Source organism: Dipodomys ordii, unplaced genomic scaffold (genome assembly GCF_000151885.1).
Source record: "Dipodomys ordii isolate 6190 unplaced genomic scaffold, Dord_2.0 Scaffold5, whole genome shotgun sequence".
Lineage (NCBI taxonomy): Eukaryota > Metazoa > Chordata > Mammalia > Rodentia > Heteromyidae > Dipodomys > Dipodomys ordii.
In genome coordinates this window covers 35766490-35780156 of record NW_012267221.1, presented here as the reverse complement: position 1 = coordinate 35780156, position 13667 = coordinate 35766490, and the positions used below count along the sequence as shown (strand labels likewise).

At 35.4% G+C, this 13667-nt stretch overlaps 1 protein-coding gene across 1 annotated transcript in view; it reads left to right on the top strand.

Annotated features, from left to right (window-relative positions):
• Nucleotides 1–13667, top strand: part of Col5a2 (collagen, type V, alpha 2) — a 132585-nt gene that overhangs the window by 70706 nt on the left and 48212 nt on the right. Inside the window, exons 4-11 of the mRNA XM_013027576.1 lie at nucleotides 730–762; nucleotides 1657–1689; nucleotides 3416–3469; nucleotides 6911–7021; nucleotides 8469–8546; nucleotides 10119–10163; nucleotides 11071–11124; nucleotides 11511–11564. Of these exons, the coding sequence (XP_012883030.1) occupies nucleotides 730–762; nucleotides 1657–1689; nucleotides 3416–3469; nucleotides 6911–7021; nucleotides 8469–8546; nucleotides 10119–10163; nucleotides 11071–11124; nucleotides 11511–11564 (462 nt within the window). The remainder of the gene's footprint in view (nucleotides 1–729; nucleotides 763–1656; nucleotides 1690–3415; nucleotides 3470–6910; nucleotides 7022–8468; nucleotides 8547–10118; nucleotides 10164–11070; nucleotides 11125–11510; nucleotides 11565–13667) is intronic.

Sequence of the window (13667 nt, the reverse complement as noted above, 5' to 3'; positions counted from 1 at the left end):
GAGTACTATTTTCTTGAACTTTGACTTTGCCTCTCTAAGAAATTATAGTTTGACTTCTCCCTTGAATCTACCATATTTTAGTTAATACATTTGGGTATACTTACATACCACTCAATGTATTTATTTATAAATTTATACGCTATTAAGAAAACAATAGCAGATGCTGGTGAGGATGTGATCATAAATGAGCCTTAGTATTCTATGAGTGGGATTGTAAACTTGTTCAACCACTCTGGAAACTAGCATGAGGTTCCCCAAAAGACTAAACATAGAGCTTCCCCGTGAACTAGCAGTTCCACTCCTGAGTATATATCCAAAGGAATACAAACCATGGTACAGTAAGGCCACCAGCACCACCATGCTTATTGCAGTGCTATTACCATAGCCAAGATAGGGAATCAGCCCAGTTCAGTTCAAGAAATGTCTTGAACTTTTCTTGCATTTTATCTCTTTGGATTTTTCCCCCCAACAGAACTTTGTCTTATATCTATATCACAACCATTCCTCTATCTTTTTTTCCCTGTAAAAACTGGCTCAACAATTTTACATATTTTATGTTAGACTGATTAACTTTAGGACTTGTATATCAAATGAGTGTATTTTTATGAATGATATATGACTCTATATCCTAACAATTGATCATTAACTTTTTCTCTTTTTTTAATATGTCATAGAACTTCCCAGTGTTTCCATGGGCTACTGTGATTAACCGAATTTTTTTTTCCATAGGGACAAAAAGGAGAACCAGGATTAGTGCCTGTTGTAAGTATATGTAAATAAAATGCGTTAAAACATAACTTTAGTATACTTTTACGTTATTTTTCCTCTTAAAAGATAAAAATTAGTTATTTTGTAAACAAGTAAACAAAAGCAAGATAAAATATGCAATAATTTTCCATATTTCTAACTTTAATGATTCATATGACTAAAGGTACAAAATCATATTTTCATAAATAGGGAGAGTTAATATTAGTAATAGTATAGCAGTTTAATGTTCCATGGTTTGGGAACTAAGTTATCCTTTGGTCTTGGTAGATATTGAGTGTTACCTCACCATTTAAAAAATGTTTATAGAGTTGTATATGTTCAGTTTTCAACCACCTATATCCTAAAGGAATTATCAGTCTATAACTGCAATCTATAAATTTTATTTGGCAATGTTTACATTGTTGTTTTGCCTTTAAATCTGCTTGTTTTTCACAAAGAATACTTACCATTTAAATCACTCATTTTGTTTTTCTTCATGTAAAGTCACTTACACAAATTTACTACATCAAAAGTGCCAATGTTTTACATTTATTTGTCTATTCATGAGGGAGATTAATGTGCTATCAGAATCACCATTTTGCCTTTAAGTTTGCCTTCAAAGAAACAAAAGCACAGAAAAAAATGAGCCATCAGTTCTTGCCAGGATTTGGATGGCATCTTGGCTCCAGCATTGGTGCGTTTAATCATTCTACTAGTTTTGCCTCCCTGTAGTAGGGTTTAAATGTGATAATATCATAATCTACAATTCACAGAAGAAATGTTGTCAATAACTTCCATTTGTTTAGATGAAACATATTTTTGTGATTTTGGTTTTATTCTTATTTGATGACTGACACTTCTAAATCTCTGTAGACCCTTTATCTTAACAATGTTTTGCTTGTTGTTTAGGTCACAGGCATCCGTGGTCGACCAGGTCCAGCAGTAAGTGCTTTTCTCCACAATTCATGGTGCTATTGTGTTCACTAGGATACTGCAAATTGCTGTGGCATCCCTAAAATGAAAACGGCATATAGATGTTAAAAAATCTTGTTGTTTTAGAACATCTTGTCTTGAATCATTTTTTAGTTTAGGCATTTTCTTGCAGCAATAAACTCCTATTCATACAGAATATTTGATTAAATTTTTCTCATCTGATTAGTTTTGCTATTGGTTATGTGAAAGACCAAGCCACTTGTAGTCACATTGCTAAGTTTATATTGACCTTATTAAATTAACAAATGTAACAATAATATTAACAAATTATAAATTAGCAAAAGTAAAAAATAAAGTTAACAAATAATGTTTGTTATCTGACTCTGATTAAGAGTGAATTGCTATGATTTGTATAAATTACATATTGCAGTAGAAGTTGAGAAATTGCAAAAGGAAGTGGTTACTTTCAGATTTAGATACCATTTTTTCTGGTTTGAGTTATTAGCAGAACGCATAGCTGCGTAGATGGACAATACACTCATATACACGCATTCATCCATATTTATGCAAATTTTAATTCATTAATATATTTATGTATTGGTGATACTGAAACATGAATTTAGCACCTTCTTGGTAGGCCAGCTCTTTATGCCCCAGTCATTTTTGCTTTAGTTATTTTGTGGGTAATCTCTCTCATTTTTGCTTGGGGCCAGACTCCTGCCTCTGTCTCCTACATAGCCAGATGATGGGCATGTTGAGCAAGATATATTATGTACACATAGAGTTCCAGCTACTCAGGAGGGTAAGACAAGAGAATTTCTCAAGCCCAGGAATTTGGGGCCAACCTGGACAGTGTAATAACAACAACAAAATCTTTTTAAAGAGTAATAACCACCCACCCTATCCTAGAAGCATCATTTCCCAGTGGGGAAAAAGCCATTTTAAAATACCTTCATCGTAACACCATTTTAGAAAAACAGCTGTTGTTTTGAGGAATGAATAATGGAAACTATGATTTGAAAAATTAAGTAGGTCTTAAATATACAGTGGAAATAATACTATATTTTAAGTTGAGTAAAATATTATGATGAAATGAACAGCTGTTGTGGAGTGGAAGGCTTTTCTTTCCACTGCTTCCACAGGAGATGAACCTTGATGAGCGTTCTGTGGTATCATCTACTGAGGTGAACTCATACAGATCACTCATCATTTGAGATCTGTACATTTATGGGGTTTTTCAACTCTGAACTCTCAAGTTTTTGTGTTCACAAGAAGCTAGAAAATTAGTGATTAATAGACAAACTAATATACTTAGCTAATTGAGGTCTGTGATGCTATAATTTTTTGCAGGCCCTCAGCTTTCTCTGTTACAATAAACATCCTCCAATAGACATGTAACTTTGTATGTGCATACCTTTGTTCCCCATAGTGTACAACTGCATGGAATTAGATATGCAATATTTCTATTTCTAAATTTCATCTTATAAAACAAATCTTTTAAATGAAAACACTCAAAGTGTAAATGTTTATAGAAATAATCATCATTGTGGGAAGGAAGGAATGGTAGGGGAAAAACAAAGGAGGAAGCAACAATGCTCAATTGGAAATGTACTCATTACCTTGTTCATATAACTGTAACCCCTCTGTATAGTATTTTTACAATAAAAGCGTACAAAAAAGAACTACAATGTACTGGAAAAAAAAAGAAATAATCATCACTTACTTGCTGTTTTAGGGCCCTCCAGGATCTCAAGGACCAAGAGGAGAGAGAGGCCCCAAAGGAAGACCTGTAAGTAGATGGGGAGGGTTCATTTTTTACCACTGGGTCCCAAGAAAGCCAGTCTGAACTTTGTTCCCTGAGTGCATCAAGGAGCCACCTCCTTGCCTACATTAAATGCACAAAGAATTCTCCTCATGAGTAATTAGCTCTCCTGACTTAGAGGAAATTACTTTGTTATTATCTTGATATAGTTTGTGATTGTAATTTACTTCCTATCTTGTTTAGACCCAAGGAAGAGAATATGAATTGGACATGCATGCACGTGTGTGTGTGTGTGTGTGTGTGTGTGTGTGTGTGTGAAGAGTGGTGATTAGACATTCATGAAGCAAGATGACTGTTGGCAGATGCTATCTAGAACATATGTTCTTCTGTTAATACGAGCAAAGAGTGTTGTGACAGCAAGTGTTTAACAATTGGATTTCTTTTCAAAAGCTGTTATTTTAAATGTAGCATTTGCTGATTTCCTTAGTGTTAATATTCCAATTCTAGCTGGTTCCTAGCCTCCAGCATTGTATTACAGAATACTTATAGAGGAGGTCTGAGTTTTAGATCTCAAACCTTCTGCAGGGACTGTACTAATGCTATTTCTGTCCAAATGCAGTGTAGTGTTAGAATCATAGATATTACTTTCCTCTCCCTACTCCCAGTGCCATTAAACAGTGCAGAAGTTTCACAATGTGCAACACAGTTGTTCAGATAATTTCTTTTTCATTGTGGGACATTGAATATCTTCACCTACTAGATGCTTCCATCACCTCTCAGATTGTGACAACTAATAATGTCTCTCAGAGTTTCCAAATTTAGGCAGATTTGAAATTGAAAATTGAAATTAACATAGAAAAGTCTTGTGAAGCTATCAGTACTAGCCAGTGAGCATAATGAATGTCTTTCAGTACATTTCTTCAGTCTTAAATAGATTGCCCAGGTTACAATAGTGAGTAAATAAAACTCTATCAGGAGATAGATAGCCAAGGAGATGTGATTGCATATGTTACTTAATCCCTATGATATATGTGTGTACGTGTGTTTGTTTTGTGTGTGTGTATATGTGTGTGTTACTGCTAATCAGCCCCAGAACCAAAAAGTTCTTCCCATTTCTGTCATGACTCTTTGCTACTTGTGGATGTTGCCACCTAGTGGTCAGAAACAATAATTTATTGTTGTAGATTGTTGCATGATGTGCTGAGCATCTGGACAATGGAAGGGAATGATAATAAATAGAATATTTTTTTTACCTTAATATGTTCATTTGTAAATATAAAAATATATGAAAATGTATGTCAACCTATTTCAAAATCATTTATTTTTAATATTTAATGTCATAAAATTATAATGTTCAGTATTATAGTTGTCCTTATCAACAGTAGTCTTGGTTATGTTCACATAATTATGGAAATTTTCATGAAATCAATTTTATTGATTTTTAACTTCAGTTTGTGTAAGACTACAATATTGTACAAGGTATTTTAGAACAATTTTGGGAAAATACAGCATAGATTCTGAAGTCAGAGAAATTGTGTGTTATCTCCAGATCACACAGAAATATAATAATTATTTTACTAATCACAGATTAGAGGAATTAGAAAACAGTAGCTTTAAGACTACATCACTCAAAATTTTGTCTACCTATCTATATAGACAGTAAACATATTTCCATTTTCATTAAAAATGGCATAGGGAGCTAAGATTATGTTTAGCTCATTTTTTTGTATGGGATATTAGATAATTATCATCATTTATCAGTTAAATATTATAAAACATGTTTTTCATGCCAGATTCTATGAGTAATCCAGATTCTTTGTCTTTGCTACCACTGAAGATATGCATTTCCATGAATGCCCACCAACATATAATCTAGGAATCCTTGTTAGCAATAAAAACCTCTAGATGAAAAGTGTAGCAAATTATCAGTAGCTTAAGAATCAAAAGGGGGTTGATGTTTGTGGTGTGTGTGTGTTGATGTTTGTGGTGTGTGTGTGTGTGTGTGTGTGTGTGTGTACACACACATGCACATAAATCCTGGGGCTTGAACTCAGGGCCTAACCAATATCCCTGAGTTTTGTTTTTGTTTTTGTTCTTTTTGCTAAAGGCTAGCATTCTCCCACTTGAGCCACAGCTCCACTTCTGGCTTTTTGATGGTTAACAAGATATAACAGTCATAAGTTTTCCTGCCTAAGCTGGCTTCTAACTGACCTACATATCTCAGTCTTTGTAGTACTTAGGATTAAAGTTTCAAGCCACCAGTGCCCAGCAAATAGAGTTTGGTTTTGATAATGAGAGTAATTTGGTAATGAGAGCTACTTCTGTTTGAATAAATTATTTATTCTACTATTTCAAGAAATAAAGAATCTTATATGAATGTTTGAATATATCAAACTATTAATCAACTTTATGGTATAACTACTATGCTACTCTTCTCAAACTATTACACCATCATATGCGAACTGCATTCTCTACAGCATCAGTATGCTCTGTATTACTCTACCTGCATCACCAGATCATATTTGAACTGGTGGCTGACCAGTAGACACTCTTTTGTGTAAGGTAGCTAACGTTCTTTACCTATTATTTTCTAATGTATCATTATTCTCAATTCTCACTCTTACTGATAAAAAACATATTGTTTTATAACACTTTGTTCCTTTCCTTTTGAAGCTTGTTACGATTTTTTAAAACATTAACAAGTCAGCAAATACTTGAGAAGACTTGTGGGAATGATGAGGCTAGGGGACTGAGCTTTACAAGAATTGAGGACGTGGCTATTCCCTAAACTGCCTGAGGATGTGGGCTGGAAGGGTGGAGTTTGGCAACTAGAAACCATTGCTCACTTTTCTGAGAACTAGACTTGGCTGGATCATTTTTTGCCTTTATTTCTAATTTTTCATTGGTCTTGTCTACTTTTCAGAGTGGGAAAGAATAATAAAATGTGCCAGCCTAAAAGTACAAAGATTGAAGTGTGAAAATGTAATACACATGTACTGAATGTCTAGTATGTACCAGGAACTATGCAAAGCATCAAGCACTTAGAAATAAATATAAACTCAACTCACAGCTCTAAGCCAAGATTACCTCAATTTGGAGGAAGTGGGTTGGTAACATGGTTAAAACAGGCAGATTCATAGTTAACTGTAATCAAAGACAGACAGTAAACTTAGAATTTGTTTTTAAATACTTTTGTGCAACAAAGCAAACAAATAAGGAGGCTCAGACTGCTGCTACACTGAAAGCAGTTTTTAAATGATTCTAAGAAAAGTAAGGCCTGGTGACTTACCACATGAAGTAAAATTCTTACCTAGACTATACCCTATAATCGAAAGTCTGATCAGTGTAAAATCAACAGTGTTGATGTAGCTGATGGTTACAATGGCCGTGAAGAAGGAGATGATTAAAGCCGTCCACCAAATACATACTTGATCATGGGTTTTGACTTTCCTGGCTTTGTTTTTCTAGGGTCCCCGTGGCCCTCAGGGAATTGATGGTGAGCCAGGTGTTCCAGGTCAACCCGGTGCTCCGGGGCCTCCTGGGCATCCCTCCCACCCAGGACCAGACGGCATGAGTCGGGTGAGTTGTGTGTACTGCCAAATGTCACATGGAGGTAGTGTATTCAGTTATAAGTTTGTCATGATTTTTTTTTTTTGGCCGGTCAGGGGGCCTGAACTCTGGGCCTGGGCGCTGTCCCTCAGCTCTTCAGCTCAAGGCTAGCGCTCTACCACTTGAGCCATAGCGCCACTTCTGGCTTTTTCTGCTTGTGTGGTGCTAAGGAATCGAACTAGGGTCTCATGCATGCGAGGCAAGCACTCTACCACTGAGCCACCTTCCGAGGCCTTCATTATGATTTTTGCTGGAGTCAGTTCAGAAAACAAAATGTGAACTGAATGTTTTATAACTAAATCAAAACAACACTAATAAAGCTATCTGATTATTTCTTAAATTTTAGTTTCTTACCTGAAGTATAATAAAATACCTCTGTGATCTCTTTTGAATTCTTAGTGTAAGAAGTATAAGGCATTTAGTGTTAGATTGCATAATGTAATAAGGGATCTTACAGTATCTGAGTATCATTTTTATTTTATAGAACAGCACAATTTCTCAATTGATTGTGGAAGAAATTGCCAACTGCCTTTTAAAAATGCACAGTTTTTTTTTTTTTTAGCAATAAGATCTGGAAATTTATATATCTGCTGGATTGTAGGTGAACAGTTTAGGAGAGTTTGTTTGCCAAGGTTTTTTTTTTTTAAATGTGAATACAGGTAAAGCTGCTTTAAATATTTTAGAACATTTAGAGATTCATTAAAATGTTATAAAATGTTTACACTATACGTTAATGCAATTTAATGTTTGCTAGCCATGAACAAAGAAAGAGGAACAGAATCTCTTTAAAATAGTCCAATATGAAATCTGGCATCTTTAGGACAAATGTTTAAAGGCATCTTTTGGGCTTTGTTTCAGTGTTTAGTGTACTCTAATCATGGAAGACAATCAGATAAAGAGGCTTAAACCTGAAATTCATTAGCCTGAGAACTCATCAGCATGAACTGTGCTTTTATTAGGTGTCAGATGTTTGTCCCACTTCAGCTGTTCTGAATCTGTATACTTCAGAAAATGCTCTAAGGAAGAATGGTTTATCAAAAGCATACAATGAAACCTACTAGACACTAAGTTGGAAATTGCGGGGAGGAGAGAGAATGGGAACTGGGAAGGAAAAAAACTGGGACAGGATGAGGGAGGGAATGAAATTGTTCAAAAGGAAATGAATGAATTACCTATGTAACTGTAGCTCCTCTGTATATCACTTTTATAAAAACATTTTAAAAATCTCAAAAAAAAAAGCATACAGCTTGACCAAATAGCTTGAATCTTCCATCATGCTTTACAGTGAAATATTTAAAATTATTCTTAGGAGAGTCATTCTGTAAGGATTACATAAAGTACGCACTTTTCAATTTAAAAAGAATGTTGACTTACATCTTTTACTGTGGAAATAATGTCAACACATTGCTTTTTACAGCCATTTTCAGCTCAGATGGCTGGGTTGGATGAAAAATCTGGACTTGGGAGTCAAGTGGGACTCATGCCTGGCTCTGTGGTAAGCATACTGTAAACAACACTGCTCAAAAATAAAGGAAGATGAAACATGAAAAAGAAGCTTGAGTTACTTTTAAGAAATAATGGATATGCACGCATGCATGCATGTGTCACCCAGTCAGCCAGTTTATCAGTTGTTCCTATTAGCTAAAAGCCCAGTGTAGCTTGGGTCATAGCCATGCAAAGCCCACATGGACATTAATGAAGATCTTTATATCTATTTTAGTTAATTCTTGAAGACACGATTTTACAACATATACTTATCACTATCACAAAAAAACTGTTCCTTAATAGTTAAAGATCCCATCTTATGATATTATAGAAATGTTATTTTGAAAAAATTTTGAAATAAGTGGTATTTTAATACTATGATTTCATCATTTCGGACATGTTTCAATAAATTCCCTGGATGTCTTAAGTACTTCAACAGCTCTGAGGTTCTCTGGAAGAAGAGCGCTTCATCATTCTTGAACACATTTTTAGTTCATCAATTGCCAGACAATTCCGTTTGCTGGGAGGGGGCAAATACCTGGGTATTTGGAGCACTATAATCTCAGTGAATGAATGAACACTTTTAAAACTGAATCTTCCATATTCTTTCTGTCATAATTCCAAATCATTCCAGATTAATGAAATTCAGGCCTTAAGAAATAAAGTCAGACCTCATGAATAATGCGTGCCCCCCATGCTTAAGGCTAGGACTATGAATGCCTTAAACATTGTTTATTTGTATATTTTTAAACAATTCCTAGGAATTTGATGCTTATCCTTTCATGTTTTTCTGAAATAACTGATTTTTTTTATCTATTTGAAGTTTAATTTACATATGTGCATATTTTAAAAAGGGCTTTTAAACTTCTTCCCTAGACAAAATACCTGATCAATGCAAAATAAAATTGTTTTTCTTATGAAATACACTTGATTTTAATTAACTCAGGTTTACTTTATAAGACTGACAATTAAAAAGTTGTAGACATACATTGCCATACATAGTACTGAATATTCTTAAGTCTTTTGGTTCCTTTACTTTCTTTTGGTAGTGCTCCGTTTACTTTTCAAATGAGGGAAGCCTCTGCTGATACTTACATCAGACACTGTATGTACAAGGAACCTCATTGCCATTTTAAATGGGTACTGAAAATAATTTAGTCCCTATTGTTGGTTTCATAAACGTTCCATTTAATGGGTTTCTTAACAAGAAGCTGCTGTAAAGCTGCAATATTACCCAGGCTGTTTGATAACTCCTTTACTCAGGCCAAAATTTTCTTCTCTTCAGATGTTCTTGTTTAACGGAACCACCCTATCTATACACATGAGAGTGTTCTTGTCTTAAAGACACAGGGTGTGTACAGGCATTTTGTTTATTTCTATTCATGACACGAGGGTATGTATCAGTCATCCCAGATGTTAGCCGAGCCTTAATCTCTTCGCCTTATAGATGAGTTCAGAGAGAGAATGTCACCAGCTTTGGCTTTCATAGCTTCACTCTTCCAGATTCAAAAGCTGATTCAATATTTTCAACATATTAGTCATCTTGAATACTATGCAACTTTTCTTCTCATTTGTTTTTAAGGGTCCTGTTGGCCCAAGAGGACCTCAGGGTTTACAAGGGCAACAAGTAAGTTCATTTTGTTTAAATAACTAGATTATATACTGTAGTCAAGAAAAGTAAAAGCATAAATAAGGTCTATGTAACATGATTGCTTTTGGCTAGCCTTAAGAAATATATAATTGTAAATGTCCAATTTGATTGGGCCGTATTAAATCATTCTCACTCATTCATATATACAGTATTCATATCACAGGTCCTTCATGGTGCTACATTGTTACCATTTGATTTCTTTATATGAGTTACCAACAATACTTGGAATTATGCCTGTTGCTTCTGAATGAAGAGGTCATAATTTCCTGTTATGATAAAAGTCTCATAATTGAATAATGAATTTATGCAATTAAATCATAAAAGGCCACCTCCAGGGGGAATGACCACCTTGGGTTTTATTTGTAATAATATGTAACCGTTCATGTTATGTTTGAAAAAAACCTAATGTTGCAAACTTTCTTTCTATGCCTATCAACTAGCAGTAAACTTGTGACATAAAACTGTTTTATTGCTTGCAGTCATTTAACAGGCATTACAAAGTCATGCTTCCAAAGAGAGGTTACCACATTGTTGTCATCATATTTGGAGTATTTTCTCAAGACATGTGAATAGAAACAAGTTTACTGAAGATGATGAAATATGTGATATGGTGATGGTGATAATGAGTGTTAATGCATTCATTCTGCTACCACTATACTGTTTTAAATATATATCAATTACTTCAGCACTCTAATGAACTATGTGTTTTCGTGATTGTCCTTTTACAGGTTAGCAAACTGAATTACAAACAGTACCTTGCCTTAGAGTCATAGAGCATGAAAGTCTAGACTCCCATACTATATACCACAGAGCACATAGAGAGTGTAAGATTTGGCACATGCTTTTCCTTTGGTTTTCATATATCACATATCTTCAATTTCAGGGAGGCACAGGACCAGCTGGTCCTCCTGGTGAGCCTGGTGAACCTGGACCAATGGTAATGTCAATAAGCATGTACACCTGGTTCAACATAGGCCCACTCTTACACTGATGTCACATTTTCCCAGATCCTTTCTAATGTAGAAAAAAATGTCTATCCAGCTTGGGATCACTCTATTATGGACTATGCTTAGCTATAGCTTCCTTACATCAGACAGAATATTTAAATTCAAAGTGGTTTTGGACAGTAGACAGTAATAAGTTATGTGCATTTGAGCTATTAAAAATGCTTTTCATCTGTTGAGTACATGATCTGAGGGATACGGCATAAAATTCAAATTATTAACAAGATGATTTTCTGTGATGTTTTATTATCTCAATTATATTTTATATTATAAACACAGAGAGGTAATATGTACCTTACATGTTTTATTTTATTACTAGGGTCCAATTGGTGCGCGTGGACCAGAAGGCCCTCCTGGGAAGCCTGGTGAAGATGTGAGCTTCTTTGTTTTAATTTGCGTTGGAGTTCTGAAGGAACTCAGGAGGGGATACAGTGTTAAAATGAATGTTCTGCATGAACTCCCATTTCAATTTCCTACCCTTTTTGACTTCTATTAAATTCTATTCACCAGGAGACCTAAAGATTAAACTTCACAAAAGCCTAAAAAGGCTTTCACTTTTGGTTAGGTTAAATCATTAGGTAGTCTGTTTCTTGCATTCGCCAGGATTTTCATGAAAATTTCTTGTTGAAGCGGGGGGCCAATGGCTAATGCCTGTGATTTTTCACTACGAAGCTATAATCTGAGGATTGTGGCTCAAAATCATCCTGGGCAGGGGCTGGGAAGGTGGCTCAGTGGTAGAGTGCTTGCCTTGCATGCTCGAGGCCCTGGGTTCGATTCCTCAGTACCACATAAGCAAAAAGAAAAAAGCCAGAAGTGGTGCTGTGGCTCAAGTGGTAGAGCGCTAGCCTTGAGCTGAAGAGTTGAGGGACAGCGCCCAGGCCCAGAGTTCAGGCCCCACGACCGGACCCAAAAAAAAAATCATCCTGGGCAGAAAAGTTTGTGAGACTCCAATAATCAATTAACTACCAAAAATCCGGAAATGGAACTGTGGCTCAAGTAGTAGAGCATTATATTTGAGCACAAAAGCTGGAGGACAGTGCCCAGGTCCTGAGCTTAAGTCTGAGAACCAGCACAAAAATATTTTTTAAAAATTCTTGTTGATATAATAGAATTATTACATTAGCAACAACATCTGCTACATCACTAGAACCAAAAGAAAGAGCAGAATGTGTTCTTATAAAGTCATGGGTTAAATGGAATTTTAAAGCTGTCTTAGAAGTCTAGTACCAATATGGTTCTTGAATGTTGAAAAAAGTAATTTAAAAATTGTTAATTAAGGTTAATACTCAACTATAGATTTTACTTTAATAATGTATGACTAAAGATTAACGTTGAACAACAAGCTGGCATCAGTGGGTCACATCTGTAATCCTAGCTATCCTCAGAAAACTTGAAGAAGCACAGTGCAAAGCTAGCTTTGTCAGGAAAGTCTGTTAGCTTCTATCTTAAATTAACCACCCAAATTCTAGAGTGGAGGCATAATCAAATGGTGGAGCTTCCACTGTAATCTAGAAAGTAAGAGCGCAAGGTCCTGAGTTCAAGCCATTATTGGCACACACAGACACAGACACAGACACAGACACACACACACACACACACACACACACACAGAGTTAGCTATTAGATAGTATTTAAACCTTGACCAAGCAAAGATATTTTTCTTATTCTAAGTCATGATATTCATTTAAACTGATTACAGTTCATTTGACCATAAAGAAAATAATCTCTGGTAGTTGTTTTCCTTTTTCTTTTTTACTTGCCACAGAGAAAGAAATAGTGGTAGTGTTTAAGAGTATTTTAATTCACCATCACATGATGATATAAAATTTCAAGGCATATATATGTTTATAAATTTTCATTTTATGAGATGCAGTATTGCTATGTAGCATTGAACTTGAGAACTTTCTGATATAGCTTCCTCAGGGCTAAGATTATGAGCATTTACTAACACACCAGGCTTTTTAAGACAAATCAGAATGTAACATACCTTATTTATTTATTTATTACTATGTTGGGGTTAAACCTTGGACCCTGTGAATGCTAGGAAAGCACTATACCTCTGAGCTACATCCTTAACCTTATGTGTATAGATTTTAATGAAAGTTTTTTTGGGGGGGGTCAGTTGTGGGGCTGGGCACTGTCCCTGAGCACTTCAACTCAAGACAAGTGCTCTACCACTTGAGCCACAGGCCACTTCCAAATAAAGTTTGTGTGTGTGTGTGTAGATTTTAATGTGCTATAGATCAGACCATGAATCTTTATATCTATTTCTTCTCTCACATAGAAGTTCTACAAATGACAGAATATTGAATGGATTGCTATCAGAAGAGATTTTCTTCCTTCCTTCCTCCTTTCCCTCCTCCTTTCCCTCCTCCTTTCCCTCCTCCTTTCCCTCCTTCCTTTCCCTCCTCCTTTCCCTCCTTCCTTCCCCCTTCTTTCCCCCTTCCTTCCCTTCCTTCCTTCCTTCCTTCCTTCC